Raw genomic sequence first — 17058 nt, forward strand, 5'->3', positions numbered from 1 at the left:
AGTTGGTGGGGGTGGGAGGAGGGTAGGAAGGCGGATGCCCCGTCGGGGGTCTTCATCTCTGCGTGGAGAGGGTCCCGCAGGGACCTCAGCAGGGTCCCCTGCCTGAGGGCTGGGGTAGGCGTTTCTGGGGAAAGGTTGGGGGGATGGTGCCTTCCCAGGGTCAGTAAGAGGAGGGGGCAGGGGTGTCCATAGACCTTCGTCCCAGGGACGGGAAAAGAAGGGGGTGGGGTCTGGTCTCCCAGCTGGGAAGGGGCTGAAATTCCCCAGCTGGGTGGTCTAGGTTGGGAGAAGGTCTTAGTATTTGGAGGGTTGCAGTTATGTGGGGGGCATTGGAGCTGGAGATCCAAGAAGTTGGGGTGCTGGGCTGGGGACTCAGACGTGGAAAGCTCTGGCTGAATATTTGGGTTCGGGGCAGGACGGAGCCTAAGAGACGGGCAGATTGAGGAGGGAGGGAAGGGAAGGGTTAACACGGGGTCAAAGGGTTAAACTCAGCCCTCCCAGTGGGGGAGGGGGACTGGGGCTGGTCTTTTGTTGAGCAGGAAGGGGAGAATGGAAAGTGGAAGCGGGGTGGCTGGGGAGTGAACTTGGCGGTCTCTGTTTAGAGGACGTGTAGCTGGACCTTGTGTCTCCCCAGCGGGCTGGCAACCTGAGGATGGTCCAGGAGATGCCCCCTAAGGAGAGGAGGGGAGAGCTAGAAGGCAGGGGGCAGGGGACAGGGTTAATTCGGCGCTTCCAGAGGATTCCCCCAGGCCCTGCCCCAAGCCAGGATCGCAGAGTCAGGGGCACACAATCGGGAACACCCTAGAACCCCCAACAGTCTCAAGCGAGACAGCGACAGCGGCTCTCAGCCACCCGCCCACACACACCGATCTCGCACAGCCACATAAACACCCATCCCCCTGGTCTGACCCGGAGCCGCACCTGCAGACACCCACGGTCACACAAACCCGGCCCTGCACACACAGGACACAGGATGCTGAGCCGGAGGGTCACTCCCTCCCTGGTGCAGACTGTCTGAGTGCCCCTCCCACGTGACCCGTCTGAATCCCTGCCTGTCTGTGTCTCTGTCTCTGTCACTTGTCTCCTTAGGTCTCTCTCACGTCTCGGCCATCTCCGGAGGCTCCCTGGCTCTGGGTGACATTCCATTTGTCTCTGTCTCTGGGTCCCCTTCTCTCCATCCCTGCTGGGCTCAGCACAATTTCACATCTGTCCCTCCCTGCCTCTGGAACTGCTTCTCCATGTCACAGCACGTGTGTCTCTCTGTCTCCTTCTGGCCCCTGAGATGTGCCTTGGTCCTCATTCACTTATGGGAACTCACGTCTCATCTCGCCCACTCATTTTCCTCCTTGTCCTTTCACTGTCTCTGGCTGTCTCCCGTTAGCTCTCTCTCTCTCTCTCTCTCTCTCTCTCTCTCTCTCTCTCTCTGCCTTTACTCTCAGGTAATTTCCCATTTCCTTCTACTTTTACTCTTCAGAACCCTAGAAATCACTGCTGTTCACAGGTGCTGGGCTGGGATCTTAGTGGAGCCAGGAAGTGGTCTGTGACCTAGGTCAAGTCCAGTCCCATCTCTGAGCCTTTAGTCCCCCATCAGAGAACTTCGAGCAAGGGGGACAGGGCTGAGTTGGGGATGAGCTGAGACAGGATTAGGGAGGCGGAAAGAGAGCCCCCCTCACCCACCACCCTCGGACCGTTGGGTTAGCTGGTGGAAGATACACCAAATTGCATCCCCTCCTCTCTTTTATTCATTGGATGGTTTCCAGATTACGGGAGGAAAGCATACAAGTGAACCATCCACTACAAGTATGCATAAGAGCAAACCCCACTGCGTCCCGCACCCCTACCCTCCCCAAACCCACTCTCGAGAGGGAGCCGCGGTCCACAGCCCTGGCACAGCGTCCCCTGCCTTCTCCCACCTACACAGTCAGACACGCAGTTCAGCATCTGTAAGGGATTGGTTAGTTTGTTGATGTTTTTCCCCAGATAGAAACAAAATAAAGCCATTTCTCTGCAAAACTGGCTTTTTTTTTTCCACTTAACTCTCCCTCCCCAGCATCTGTAGATATTCTATCGTTCCTTTTTTTTTTTTTTCCCCTTAAATTCTTTATGCCAACACACACATATCCACTTACAAAAGTAGATGCTGCAGGAGATTTGGGGGCAATTCCTTTGCCATATTACACGGAGTGGGGACAGGGTGAACGTGGGCGTGGGTGACCCCCCCAGGCCCCCCGGTTTGTCTGGACTGTGGGCTCCGCCTCATCGGCTCATTTAACAGGTATTTACTGAGCACATAGTCGCTGTTCTAAGCACTGGGAATCTATAAACACAGCAGTGAAGTCCCTGCCCTCGCAGAGCTTACATCCTAGTGGGATGGAGAGAGATCCACAAACTAAAAAAAAACCTCAGAAGTAAACAGGCAATTTCAGAATGTGAGGAGTCACGTAGAGAAAATAAGAATGACTCGGCAGACAAGTTGGCCTTGTGACCTCAGGTGGTGTCTGAGCAGCTGAGGGGAGTTCAGACTGAAAGGAGGGGAGAAATCAGCCTTGGAAAGGTCCCAAGGGAACGGCAAGGGGCAAAGGCCCTGCGGTGAGAACCAGCGGAAAGGAACAGCCAGCATGTGGAAGGTTCCCGGGCTCTTGGCTCTGCAACCAGACTCCGGGCATCAGTGATAAGAAGGACTTGGGAGATCAGCAAAGAGGAAGAGGGCTCTGGGGGCTCCTCAGTGGCCGCTAGACCAGGCCCAGCCCCTTCTCACGGCTCTTCCCTGCCAAAGCCACGTGGACCCGCACTCACGGGGCCCCCACCCCTCCCTCCAGCCGGACTTCTGCCACCAGCTCCCCAGATGCCCGCCACCAAGTTCACACACACTCCTGGGCCTCGGGTTCCCCATCTGTGAGTTCTGGGATGGTGGAATCTAAGCATCCCCTGCATTGGAGGGTCCCATTTCCACCTAAGTTCCTTTGTGGGGCGGCAGGCGGTTCTTATCTCCAACTCAAGGTCACTCAGCTTGTTAGAAATCCCCTTCTCTTTTTTTTTTTTTTTTTTTTTTTTCCTGGTATTCTGGTTTGTTGTTTGGCTGCGTTGGGTCTTCGTTGCCGCGCGCGGGCTTTCTCTAGTTGCGGCGAGCGGGGGCTAATCTTCATTGTGGTGCGCGGGCTTCTCACTGCGGTGACTTCTCTTGTTGCGGAGCACGGGCTCTAGGCACACGGGCTTCAGCAGTTGCGGCCCGTGGGCTCAGTATTTGTGGCTCGAGGGCTCTAGAGTGAGTGCAGGCTCAGTAGTTGTGGCTCATGGGCTTTGCTGCCCCGCGACACGTGCGATCTTCCCGGACCAGGGCTCGAAGCCGTGTCCCCTGCATTGGCAGGCGGATTCTTAACCACTGCGCCACCAGGGAAGTCCCAGAAATCCCCTTCTCTCGAGAGAAGGGAATTCACCCACTGCAACCTTCATCCCTTGGTTTATCAAACGGGTATGACAGCCACTGGTCTGGACTGGCAGAGACCCGTGTGGTCCGTCCCATCGCCGCTGGATCTCCCGCCAGGCTGGCACCTGCCCCGTAAGCATCCCAGAAGCCAACACACATAGAGCTGTTTGCAAGCACTTAACTAGCAGGCACTGTATTGAGCCCGTTGCTTGGGTGACCTCCTTTCATCCTCTCCCCCACAACCCAGTGAGGGAGGCACGATGATCGTCCCCACTTACAGGTGGGGAAACCGAGTCTCAGGGAGGGGAAGTAACTTGTGCAACCCAGTGGCACAGCTGGGATTTCAACCCTGGCAGCCCGGCTCCCCGGTCCGTTCTTTTAGCAGCCTGGTCGTGCTGGCATGGTCGTGGCCGAGCAGATGCTGACAGCGCGTCTGTACATGCGTCGCCGACTCAGGGGTGGGTGCTGGGCGTAGAGCAACCTACAGGCCAGACCTGCTCTGCCCCCCCTCCCTCCACTCCCGGGGGACCGACACTGAACCGGGGGATAACAATGGATGTTTCTTTAAAAAGAAGGTGCTGTTAGGAACAGCTAGCATTTCTTGGGCCCTTTTTGCCTGCTTAGTGCTGAGCTAAACATTTTGCTTACACGTTCTCATGGAAGACCTGACAAAAAACCCTCCGAGGGAAGAACTACTGTTTTTCTCCTTTCTACAGTTGGGGAAACTGAGGCTCAGACTGGCCGGGGGTCACCCAGCCAGGAAACGGGGGGACAGACATTTGATCTATCAGCCCAGGCTCCTTAGGGCTTTCCTAGCGAGTCTCTAGAGACCATCCATCCCCTCTACAAACAGTTCCCTGCTCGGAGCTAAGACCAGCTCTGGGGGACACAACCAAGATTCGGGCCCTCAGGGAACTCCTGGCCAGGTAGGGAAGACACCCCTGGACACTGTGCCAGCTGAGTCAGAGGGTACGCAGTAGAGAGAGTGGAGACTCTCTGCCTTGAACAGTCAGGGAGGTCCTTCTGGAGGATGGGGCGTTTGAGTTGGGGTTTTGAAGAATGTGTAAGGGTCCAAGAGGTGGCAAAGCATGTTGTAGGAATCCATTTACATTCACTCATTCAGCAAATACTCCCCAAGGCTTTCCAGGCCAGGCCCTGTGCTGGAAGATGTTGGGGATACAGACCTGAGTCAGACCCAGGCTCTGCCCTCAAGAAACTTATAGCTGGGACTTCCCTGGCGGTCCAGGGGTTAGGACTCTGCACTTCCACTGCAGGGGGCACGGCTTCAATCCCTGGTCAGGGAACAAAGATCCCACATGCCGCGTGATATGGTCAAACAAAAAAAAAAGAAACTTATAGTCTGCTGGGGGAGACAGATACAGTCACCGCAACTGTAAGGGAGGTAGTCCAGGCATTGTGGGAACACAGACTAGGGCTGGATGGAGTAGGGAGTCGGAGTTTCCCAAGCAGAATTCCTGCAGAGGGGACCTCATGTGCACTAGCTTCTTTATTTTTATATTAAACATCTCTTGAGGCCTCCTGTGGACCAGGCCCTGAGCTGGGTGATGCTGGAGGTGGGGAGACCCAGGCCCTGCCCTAAGAGGCTCCCATCTGGTGAGGAAAGCAGACCTGAAAACAGTGCAGGGTGACTGGGACTGAGACAGAGGGAGGGGCCGGGCCCGGGGTGACAGACAGGGTGGTGGAATGGCTAACCTGACCCCCACCCCCATTTACCAAAGCCCAGAGAGGGGAAGGGACTTACCCAAGGTCACACAGCATGGAGGGTCCTCCTGAGCCTGGAGTCTGGGAACTGCATGAGACAGACATGCAGACCCACAACGTCCAAATTTATAGACACACAGACCAGGAATCGAAGACCCACTGGAGATAACTTCATCACTCATCTCCCAAGACTGCCCGCAGCCAGGGAGGGCCCAGCTGGGCATGCTGGGGAAACAGATGGTCTGAGCCAGGCCCTGCCCTGGAGGAGCATCTGGAGGAGGCAGAGAACTCTGATCCACGGAGCCCTGGGGGCAGAGCGGGAGCTCACATGGGCTCGGATGGGCCATCTCTCCTAGGAGAGGCCCCCATGTACTAGGTCCCTGGAGAAGGAGAAGCGTTTTGATGGGAAACAGTGGGAAGGAGGGAGAGGGGAGAAAAGTGGGGAATGCAGAGCTGGGCTACACTAAGGGAGAGGAAGCAGGAGAGTGAGGCCGGGGCCCCGGACTCCGGGCTGAGGGGCTGGGACTTCGTCCTGGGGGGCCACTCCGAGTGTTGGAGAGCTCCCTCTGGCAAGGAGTGTGTGTCTGTCTGTCTTTCTGTCTGCTGGACATATGATTAAGATCCCGCCCACCTCTGTGAGGTCCACACCCCACCCCAGGGCCCTAGCCTGAGCTCAGGAGCCCTGGGTTCTTCCCTGAAGCGGGGCACCTTGGACAACTTCCTCTTCAACCCCCAGACTGGGGTTGTCCTCCTTGAACCCTGGACAGTGGCTGTCACAGGGCTGGGGGGAGGGGGCAGGTGGGGTGATTTTGCCCCCTGGGGGGTATCTGGCAATGTAATTTTGGTTGGGGCAGGGGAGATACTGGCATCCAGGGGGTCGAGGCCAGGGGATCTGCGGAACATCCTACACTGCACAGGACGGCCCCACAATGAAGAATCATCCAGCCCCCAGTGTCAATGGTGCCGAGATGGAGAAACCTTGGTCTAGGATGTGTGTGACCAGGGGTGTGACAAATCCTGTGGGGGGGTTGTGTGCGGATAGGGCTGGGCGTGATCTGATCAGAGGTGACGGCGTGACTGCATGCGCCCCATTCTTGGCCCAGGGCAGCCCCTTTGTATTTGAGAGGCTACAACCGTGTCGCCGTTTCACTGCACAGGCCGTATCTTCATGCATGACTTTCCAGGGTACGGGGAGGGGATGAGCACAGCCCTGCGGCTGGCAGTGTCACTGTGACCGGTTCAGCCAGTGTGCGTGTGCGTGTGTGTGAGAGAGAGAGACAGCCCTCCAGGTAGGGGTGTAACCGTATGCAGACTTTGCACCTGCGTGTGAGGGCCCGCTGGCGTCCGCGTAGCCGGGTGGGTCCGGTTGTATATTGTGGGGAGGGTCAGGGTGCCACGGCTGCTTGGCCTGGAGCTGTCCCCCTGGTGGCTGAGAGGCATGCTTCTGGGAGAGAGTTGTCTTTTCTAATTGACCTTCTGCTGGGCGTGTGTCCTGGGCTGTGTGTGTCAGCATGAGTATGTAGGTCTCTGTCCCTCTGAGCAGGACCCATTGCCACGCGTGGGACTATCTCCTGGCCCCGGGGCTGGCTCTGCGCATCTTTCCTGGACCCTGGTGACCGTGTGTGTGCCTGTCTGTCCCCTGGCCGCCCCCTCCTGTTACTAGCGTTGTGTGTGGCGGCATCCTCTCTGCACAGCTCAGGACGGGCAAGTCCCTTCCGTGCCTCCAGGGCCCTTCAGATTACAGGAGCGACTCTGGCCCGGGTGAGCCCAGGCTGAGGGGCTGCAAACCCCCAGGGCCTGGCGAGCCCACTGCACTGGCTCTGGCCCAGCCCCATCCAGAGGGGCTGCTGATGGAGAGGGCCTCCGGGAGTCGTTGGCGGGGCACGGGCAATTTACTCATTAGATTAATTAGCTCCTCATCCTGGGGCGGGGGCCAGGGCAGCCCTGTGTAGGCCCGTGCCGCCCAGGAGTCCAAGGTCATCGGCCGCCTCCTTTCCCCTTCTGGTGCTGTCCCCACCCACCTCCTCCGCGTGCCCAGCTCCCACTCCCTGGCCCCGGTCCAGCCGCTGGCCCCGGTCCACAGAGAGATGAATGGCGGGGGTGGGGGAACGCTGCAGCGCGCAGGCGGGCGTGGGCACGCGCCCCAGCGCGTCCTGGGCGTCTGTGATAGAAGTGTGTCCGCGTGGATATTCGCGTCCATCTGCGTTTGCGCGCGTGTCTGCATTCGCACGTCTGGATGTCTGTGTGCACTTATGTGGGTGTTGAGGCTCTCCCTGAAGCATGTCTTTCCACGTGTTTCTGAATTAATGTGTGTACCTGTGTGTATCTGTGTGCACGTGTCTGTTACATCTGTATATGCATCTGCGTATATGTGTATCTGTGTACTCGTGAGTCTGTGAATATGTGTGTGTGTGCCTGTGTACGCGGATATCTGTGTATGTATGTGTGTACTCTTGAATCTGTGTGTATGTGTGTCTGTACACTGTGAACATGTATGTGCGTGCCTTGTGCCTTGTCTGCGTGTGTGTCTGTGTACATGTGTATCTGTGCTTGTATACGTACCTGTGTGCACAGCTGTGCATATCTGTTTGTATCTGCGCATATGCAGTTCTGTAAATTGTGAATCTGTGCATGTCTGTGTGTGTGCACGTCTGTACACAGCATCTCTGAGTGTGTATATGTATTGGTGTATGTGTGTCTGTGTGCACGTACATGTGTGTTTGTGTGCTGTCTCAGTGTCTCTGGAGGTGCGTAGGTTTGTGTGTCCCAGTCTGTCTGGGACAGTGTGGGCTTGTGGGAAGGTGTTGTGTGTGTCTGCCATGTGTGTCTCTGAAAACAACAGTGAACATGTGTGCCGGTGGGTGTGGGAAGTGTCTGTATCTGCAGGGGTGTGTGTGTGTGTGTGTGTGTGTGTGTGTGTGTGTGTGTGTACAGATGTGTCCAGTCCTGCCGAGCTGAGCTGCCCTCCCTTCCACAGGGCTGCTGTCCCAGAGCCTGGAGTTCAGCTCCCCTGCGGACAACTACACAGTGTGCGAAGGTGACAACGCCACGCTCAGGTAGGGACACCCGGAGGGTGCTGCCCCTTCACCTTCCTTGGGGGGAAATGGTCCTGACCTCCAGGCACAGCCCACACCTCCCCTGTCAAGACAGAGGTCACTGGGGCCCAGACTCTGGGCCCAGGTCCACCCCTGGGCCTCGGTATCGCCATCTGTCAAATGGGTGGAGGAATGGCGACCACCACCTGGGTTGTTGTGAGGATTCAAGAGTCTGTACGCACGCCCTGAGTTTAGAGAGCCTGGCACACTGTGCCTGCTCGGTGAGAGCCAGGGTTACACTCCCAGCTCTCTGCCTCCCCAGTCTGGGTCTGGCCCCCTCTCTCTGGGTCCCTGTCCCCCTCTCTCTGGGCCTCTGTCCCTCTGTCTCTGGGCCCCTCATCATTCTGCATCTTTGTCCCTCTCCCCCAGTGTGTCTTTCGCCCCTCCTTCTGGGTCTCTGACACACAACAGCCACTCGATAACCATCAGCTGTCATTCTGATGTGCACTTGGGCTCACAGCTCTCCTCTCTGAGGCTCAGTTTGCCCACCTGTAAAGCGGGTGCAGTCACACCTGCCTCCAAGGACTACAGTGGGAACTGGAGACGCAGGGGGCCTTCCTCCCCCCACCGCCGAGCCCCCGCGACGGGGGACCCGGGAGGGCCGGGCGGGGGTGTGGGAGAGAAGAAAACCACCCTGCCCTCGTCCTCCCCGCCAGCTGCTTCATCGACGAGCACGTGACCCGAGTGGCCTGGCTGAACCGCTCCAACATCCTGTACGCGGGCAACGACCGCTGGACCAGCGACCCGAGAGTGCGGCTGCTCACAAACACGCCCGAGGAGTTCTCCATCCTCATCACCCGGGTGGGGCTGGGCGACGAGGGCCTCTACACCTGCTCCTTCCAGACCCGCCACCAGCCGTACACCACTCAGGTCTACCTCATCGTCCACGGTGAGCCCTCAGCTGAGGCCCTGGGTCGGGGTGGGAGGGATGGGCCCGGGCGGCGGGCGCAGGGGACCCTCATGTCCTCGCCGATCCCTGGGGCGCAGCCGTGGGAAGGCAGACACACAGCCTGCCCTCACGAATTCCAGCCGAGCAGAGGGAGGGAAAGTCACAGGTGACCTCTAGGGCAGGAGAGCTGCAGGGGCGGGGGCGGGCTCGGAGGAAGTCCGCACTCATTCACTCAGCCCTGCTTATGGAGCACCTACTGCCTGCGAGCATTGCTCCACGGGCTGGGGACCGACAAGGAGCCAGGCAGGCTGTCCCTGCCCCTTTGGGGGTGACTTTCCAAGGAGAGGCAGCTTCCCAGACATATAACGTCTGAGCTGAGACCTTCAGGTGGGTGCAGGGCTGGTCCCGGACAAAGAACAGCACGTGCAGGGGCTGGATGTGCAGAGTGGGAGAGATGGGGCCGGGGAGATCCAGGGAGAGGGCAGGAGGCTGCCTCACGTGGCATCAGAGGTGGTCTGGAGGGCAGGGAGCGCTTGGAGACACAGGACCACAGGGACAGCCCGGCGGGGCCGTTGACAAGCCCCGACCTGAAGCCAGATTCCCCCAGGTTCCAACCTCACCGCCACCACCCGGTGGCCGAGGGACCCAGAGCGAGCCGGGCGGTCTCACATTCCTCATCTGCAAAACAGGGATGACGCCGTCATGTATCAAGGCCAAAACATCGTCCGTTGGAAGGGGCGCCTTTATTTTATGCCTTGCTAGAAACGGAATAAAAACAAAACCAAAAAACCCCTCCCCGTGAAACACTGGCGTCCTACATCGTAAAGCCGTCCTGATTGGAGAAATGTGCAAACTGGGGGGGTCGAAGGTGGGAAACGCCCCTGTGTGTTAGAATTGATGAATATAGCAACATCTACCCCAGAAGGGAGTAGTGAGGGTTTAATGGGTTAATTTTTGTCAAACACTTAGAACACTGTCAGCTTACACACGGTAAGCACCGTACGAGCATTCGTTAAATATTTTTTTAAAATAATAATACTAATCAATAAAAATAGAGATGGGGAAGGAAGAATTCAGACCAGAAGATAGAAAATAGAAACCAAGTTAGGAGGAAGGTGGAGAGAGACTGAGAAAGAGTGAGGAAGACAAGACCAGCAGCTGGAGAAGGAGCCAGACCCAGAGGGACTGGAAAACACAGAGGATTTCTTACAGAAAGACAGAGGACCGTCAGCTGGACCCCTGGGTCTGAGGGGGGAGGGGCTGGGGGCGGGACTCCTGGGTCTTGGGAGCCCACATCTGGCCTCTCACTGACCTTCCCTCCGGCCTGCAGTCCCCGCCCGCATAGTGAATATCTCTTCGCCCGTGACCGTGAACGAGGGGAGCAATGTCAACCTGCTCTGCCTGGCCGTGGGGCGGCCGGAGCCCACTGTCACCTGGAGGCAGCTCCGAGGTGAGGACCCCACCCCTGGCCGAAAGCCCCTTCCCCCACTCCGCAGTCTGGGCCCCTCAATTCCCCATATCCCTAGCTAGACACCCAGAATCTCCCATTACCCCCCTCCTTTGATCCCCCCCGGAACCCTTGTGATGACTGGATTTCCCCCTCCTACCCTGGTCCTGTTATTTCACTGGAAGACCCCAGAGCCTTAGAGCCTTCCCCACTCGCCATCCCAGGCCTGGGCTGTTTCCTCCAAATCACCTGCTAGATCCCAACTTGCCCCACATCCCCGACCTCAGTAGGCTCAGTCTCTTTCCCCCCAGCTCACAGGATTCTCCTGGACTCAGACCCCTACCACTAGATGGCCAGAGCCACGTTACAGCCACGGCCCGGGCCCATGCTCCCGTCTCCTGCTCACATCACTACATCTCTGCCAGATGCCTTAGGCCAGTGGTTCTCAGAGTGTGGGCCCCAGACTGGCAGCATTCGCATCACCTGGAAACTTGCCAGAAATGCACGTTCCTGGGCCCACCCCAGAGTTAATGAGTCAGAACCGCCCCTCCCCGCATCACCACCACAGTCTGTCTGAACAAGCCCTCCAGGTGATTCCAGTGATAGGGCTAAGAAGCACGGCTGCCCCCAAACAGAGTGCCAAGGGGCCTGAAAGGGACATTCCAGATCCCAGACATCACCCACTCCCCTTTTACCTAGATCTCTACTCCCATTTCCCAGATCCCTAGATCCTCACTCACTGGGTCTTTGGAGACCGACTGGGCCACTCGCTAGATCCCTTGGGACCCCAGAACCCAATAACCAGGTCTCAGATCCTAGGATCCTCCCCTACCGGTTCATCGGAGCCGCACAGTCCTGGTCTCGAGTTTCTGGATCCCTGGATGCTCTGAGTCCCAAAGGGTCTTCTGAGCCGGCGCTCTGTCCTAAGACCCCAGATATCTGGACTGCTGATCCCAATCACCAGATCCTGATTCCTTGGGCCCCAAGGGCTAGATCCCAGAACTCTGGATCCTCCCCCACTGGGTCTTTTTTTTCTGGATCTTTCTGAGCCCCAAGATCCTAGGATCCTCCCCACCGGGTCCTGTGAGCCGCATGATCTGAGTTATGGACTCCCAGATCACTGTATCCCCTGAACGACCCCAATTCTAGGACCCTCCCCACTGGGTTCTAGTTACTAAGCCCCAGATTCTCATTCTCTGCCCCACCCCTAGCAGGAGATCCCAGGCCCGGCAAGCCCCTCCCCACTCCCACTGACCCGGGCACTCCAGGCCCTGCGCTGTCCGCCCCGCTGATGTGTGTCCGTGTTGTGCCCGTGTTGTCCCGTGTTAAGTGTCTGTGTCTGGCCCCTCCCCCTCCCCTCCCCTCCCCCCACAGATGGCTTCACCTCCGAAGGAGAGATCCTTGAGATTTACGACATCCAGCGGGGCCAGGCCGGGGAATACGAGTGCGTGACGCACAACGGGGTTAACTCTGCACCTGACAGCCGCCGCGTGCTGGTCACAGTGAACTGTGAGCCCCCCCACCCCGCCCCCCGGCGCTGGGCACGAGAGCGGGCCGGGTCCTGGGTCCCTAGGGATGAAGGGTGTGAGGGAGGAGGAAGGGGGTGAGTCTGCGCGAGGAAGGAGTCTTGGGGGTGGGGGGATGCTGGAGACCTGGACTCCTGGTAAGGAGAGAGGAGCGGGCTGGGGGTGGGACCCCTTCGTCCCCACCCGGCTAGGAGAATTCGCTGACCCTGGTCCCTCACCAGATCCTCCGACCATCACGGACGTGACCAGCGCCCGCACAGCCGTGGGCCGGGCCGCCCTCCTGCGCTGCGAAGCTATGGCGGTCCCCCCCGCGGATTTCCAGTGGTACAAGGATGACAGACTGTGAGGACGGCACCGGGGCCGGCCGTGGTGGTGATGGTTGGGGGTGGGGGGATCCTTGGTCCTTTGGACCGCGGGGAGCGGAGCAGAGTACTGGCTCCTGAGAACTTGGGGGTCCGGCTTCTAGGTGCTGGGGTCCTCTGAGCCCCAGGGAAACGGTGGTGGCTTACTGGAAATTTGGGTCCCAGGATGATGAATGCTGGAGCCTGGTCTCCTCCGGCTCTTCAGGAAGAAGGTCTGGGGTGGGGGTCGATACTGAGAATCTGGCAGAGAAGTTTTAGGGTTAGGGGACCATTGGATGTGGGGTCCAGCGGGGCCTGGGTGCCCCTAGTGGTCGGAGGTACACACTGAGAGAGTCCAGTGCCCCTGAGGGTCTAGGCTGCCTGGAGCGGGGCGTCGGTGGGAGTGGCCCGAGATCCATGGGGCGCTAGAACCCCAGGCTAGGGGTCGCTGGGGTAGGGGACAGAATGTAGGGTCTCCAGGGAATCGGGGAGCCTGACAGACAGGGGGCTGGGCTTTCCGCCTGGAGAGGGCCCCGGGCCGGGGTCCTGCGGCCTGGTCCCTGACCCGGATCCCCGGCAGGCTGAGCAGTGGCGCGGCCGAGGGCCTGAAGGTGCAGACGGAGCGCACCCGCTCGATGCTTCTCTTCGCCAACGTGAGCGCCCGGCACTACGGCAACTACACGTGTCGCGCAGCCAACCGGCTGGGAATGTCCAGCGCCTCCATGCGGCTCCTGCGTGCGTCCCTGAGCGGCAGGAGGGGCGGGGCCGGAGCGGCGTGGGCGTGGCCGGGGCTGAATGGGCGGGGCCAGGGAGGTGGAGGTGCCGGGCCGCCCCCAGACTGTCCCCGAGCTTAGGAAAGAGACGCACCCTCGACTGAGCAAGAAACCGATCCCTTCTACAGACATATTCATTGGGGGCCCACTAAGGGCCAGGCATTGGGTGCTGGGGACACAGCAATGCACAAAAGAGCCAAGGTCTAGGGACTTGCACAGCTTACGGCCTAGCAGTAGTAGAAAAGCAGTAAAGAAGTAGACACATAAGTAAAATGAAAAGCCAACAAATACATACACACATAAATAAGCCAAAAAATAATTTTGCATATCAAGAAGGGCTATGAAGAAAATAAATAATAGAATTGGGGATGGTAGCACTGGATAAGCTCATCAGAGAAAGCTTCCTGGAGGGGGTAACATTTGAACTGAGACCTGAATGGTCAAGAGAAGCCAGCCCTGCCAAGATCTGTGGGAAGAGCTTTGTAGGACAGTGATCAGCCAGATGCTTAGACTAAAGCAGAGAACAGGCACACTGAGTGAAAGCCCAGAAGGGTCCCCAGGAGGTATCCTCAGACAGCACCCTCAGAGCAGAGACAAGACACCCGGGAGAGACACACATGGGGTCCCCCCACTCAGAGCCTCCTCCCCTGACCCCCTCTCTTTCCCCAGGCCCAGGATCCCTGGAGAACTCGGCCCCGAGGCCCCCAGGCCCTCTGACCCTCCTCTCCGCCCTGGGCTGGCTGTGGTGGAGGATGTAGGAAGAACCCAGTGCCCTGGAGTCCCCCCGTGGGGGGGGGGGTCTGAGGCCGAGAGCAAGGGGAGAAGGGGCAACAAGCGCCACGGGTCTCGAGGGGGCAGAGGCGCTCTCGGCCGCCGAGGAAGAAGAGGAAAAGGAAGAGAAGGAGGAAAGATCTTTACAGAACCCATCACTGTGAGGGATAACGCAAAATTATGCATCTTTCTACAGCCATTCTCGCCACTGTTCACCTTTCCGATTGTGACCCATCCCCGGCCACCCCTCACCCCTCTCTAAGCTCAGGCTGTCAACTGGATCGCGTGTGTGTAGTGGGTGTGAGCGTGAACCTGCGCGCGCGCGCGTGCGTGCGTGTGTGAACGGGTGGGGAAGGGAGCTCAGCACTCTTCCCTCCTCGACACCCCGCACATCCACTGCCCCCAACCTTGCTGTCTCTCGACACCCCGCACATCCACTGCCCCCAACCTTGCTGTCTCTCACCTCTGGCTAGAGGTAGGTATGGGGGCTTCGTGCCGGAAGCTGTGAGGAGAGGTTTTCCAGGCTCCCTGCTTTCCCAGTATATGCATTCACACCACCCGCTCCCCACCCTGTTGAAAGGCTGTCTCCTGGGCAGGTTGGGAGTGGGCAGGGCCATCACGCTTGTCTGTCAAGCTGTCACTCAGCCTCTGTGAGCAGGTACAGGATCTCCACCTTGGCTCTGGGCCTCCCTGCTGTCAGCCGGCCGGCTGCCTGAAGCCAGAGGCCCCATCACTGGCTCAGCGGCCTGAGACCTTCCCACTTTCCCTGTCCCTCCCCACCCTGGACTTTCTGGCCCCCTCCTGGGCCAATCGGTGCTTCCATCCAAATGTCAGGCTGGTGACTGTTGTCACCTGTCTGTCTCAGTGCTTTGTCCTACCCTGCCCCCACTCCCCTCCACCACCTGCAGCGCCAACCAGCTGCCTTCTGCCCCCCTGCAGCCGGCCCACGGGTGTGGGCTTGCTGGGCTACCACTCCCTGGCCTCTCCACCGGCTGAACCTTCTAAAGGCTGACCTGACTGCCCTCACACACACACACACACACACACACACACACACACACACACACACCAGCGACTGACCAGCAATAGCCCCCCGGCTCCAGCTGTCCTGTAGCTGGTGACCAGCTGTAGATCCCCCCAGGATGGGCAACTGTTATCAGGAAGGGGCTCTGAGGCTGTAACTTCAGCTCTGATTGTAGGAGCACCCGGCCCTGGCACACCACATCACACAAAGTGGGGGAGAGAGAGGCATCACACAGACATCCTGAGCCCAGACCAAGATGCCAAGTCACCAGCTCCAACTCCTGGGAGACCCTCTATAAACACCCTTAACTACGCCACCCAGAGCTTGGGAGGGGGAGAGAGGGCAGAGCAGGGGCAGTGACTGTACCTCAGACGGGGGCGTGGGCCCCATCCCACATTGTCTTCCATTCCCAGGGTCCGGGGGACAGGGAGGGCATGGGGAGGGATGCAAGGGAGGGGGGGCGGGGGGCCCTGGGGGCCGTGTGTTCCAAGTCATGGGGAGTGTTGAGACCACCACACCAATAAACGCCTTTTTCCAAAGTCTCCGCCTGCAGGTGTCAATGTCAGTAAGGATATGGGTGAGTGGAGGGCAGAGAGTTGTGGTCCTGGATGGTGCCTCCCCAGCATCATCTCTGCCCTCCCTTTTCTCGCTGGTAGATTTGGAATTGACCCATTTGCAGAGGTGGCGCAACTGGCTAAAGCCACTCAGCATAGCCCGTTTCCCACTGTGACTGGTTCAGAGGTGGGCACATGACCCAGCCAGACTAATGAGAGAGTGAACACCAGAGCTGTGTGGGTTTCCCAAGAAGAGATGCTCTTCTGCTGGATCATGTGGCTCAATGGCGTGAAGTCTAGATCTGCAGGGTTCCTTTTCTCCATCTCATGGAGAGATCTTGGGTCTATGGGGCCTGAGAATGATAGAAACACTATGGAATGCAGAGTGGAAGGTCTAGAGAAACTGAGTCCACGATGACGTCACTTGAGCAAGTAGATCAAAACTTACCTGATGCCCACTTTCGCTTACATAAGCAATAAAGTCCCATGTATGTTTAAGCCAACTCATGTTAGGTTTTCTGTTTCTAGTGATTAAAAAGGAAATGAAAATTCTAGCTGATATAGATGTAGAGAGTCCAGGTATCCAGGACCCCAGCCACCACCTTCTTAAAAAGATCCAAGGACTGTATTTCCTAAAGGCCTCTTTCACCCCAATCTTTAACCAGAATCCTTTCCTTCCCTGAGACAGATGCCGGTTGCCTATACTTTAGTTGTTTCCACTTTCCTCTTTGCCCACCTCCCACGATACAGGCTGAGATATTTGGTTTCCCAGCCTCCCTTGCAGTGATGTGGCCAGTTTTTGTTCAATGAGACATAAGGGCAGTTCACTGTTAGGCTTCCAGGAAATTTCTTCCCCCACTCATGAGAGGAGAGGAACGCTGCTCCCTTCCTTTTGTCTTCAGATACAGTTGTGTGAAGATGTGAGCTGCAGCAGCCATCTTGCTACGTGAGACAATATGCTGACCCACTGCGGGTGGCAGAGTAGAAGCACACAAAGAGCCCAGGTACTTGATGGGGTCACTAAGTTGCTGAGTCAGCCTGAAACCACCTACCCCCATCTCTTGCCATCATTGATTTTGTTACTTCCAGCCAAAAGAATCTTCACTGATGCACTCCTTAAATTTCCAATGAGAAACCCAGGTGGAAAAGGAAGGCATCCTGCTGGGGATGGTAGCAGCAAGACCAGTCCTTCACTGGCCCCAAATATTTGATCAGCCAACAAATATGGATGGCCTGCTGTGTCCCAAACTCTGTGTTAAGTGCTGAGGATAATGACACGGTCTCCACCTTCGAGGAGCTCCCACTTAAGAGGGGGTCGGGGGGCTTCCCTGGTGGCGCAGTGGTTGAGAGTCCGCCTGCCGATGCAGGAGACACGGGTTCGTGCCTCGGTCCGGGAGGATCCCACGTGCCGCGGAGCGGCTGGGCCCGTGAGCCATGGCCGCTGAGCCTGCGCGTCCAGAGCCTGTGCTCCGCAACGGGAGAGGCCACA

The 17058-nt window shown here is 58.1% G+C and overlaps 1 protein-coding gene across 1 annotated transcript in view; it reads left to right on the forward strand.

The window, feature by feature from the left end:
- IGLON5 (IgLON family member 5) overlaps positions 1-16944 on the forward strand; it is a 17544-nt gene extending 600 nt beyond the window's left edge. The window contains exons 2-8 of the mRNA XM_024132390.3: positions 8127-8205; positions 8901-9133; positions 10464-10583; positions 11955-12089; positions 12328-12448; positions 13028-13182; positions 13890-16944. Of these exons, the coding sequence (XP_023988158.1) occupies positions 8127-8205; positions 8901-9133; positions 10464-10583; positions 11955-12089; positions 12328-12448; positions 13028-13182; positions 13890-13978 (932 nt within the window). The 3' untranslated portion in view covers positions 13979-16944. The remainder of the gene's footprint in view (positions 1-8126; positions 8206-8900; positions 9134-10463; positions 10584-11954; positions 12090-12327; positions 12449-13027; positions 13183-13889) is intronic.
- Positions 16945-17058: the final 114 nt, after the last annotated feature.

Source organism: Physeter macrocephalus, chromosome 17, assembly GCF_002837175.3.
Source record: "Physeter macrocephalus isolate SW-GA chromosome 17, ASM283717v5, whole genome shotgun sequence".
Taxonomy (NCBI): Eukaryota; Metazoa; Chordata; class Mammalia; order Artiodactyla; family Physeteridae; genus Physeter; species Physeter macrocephalus.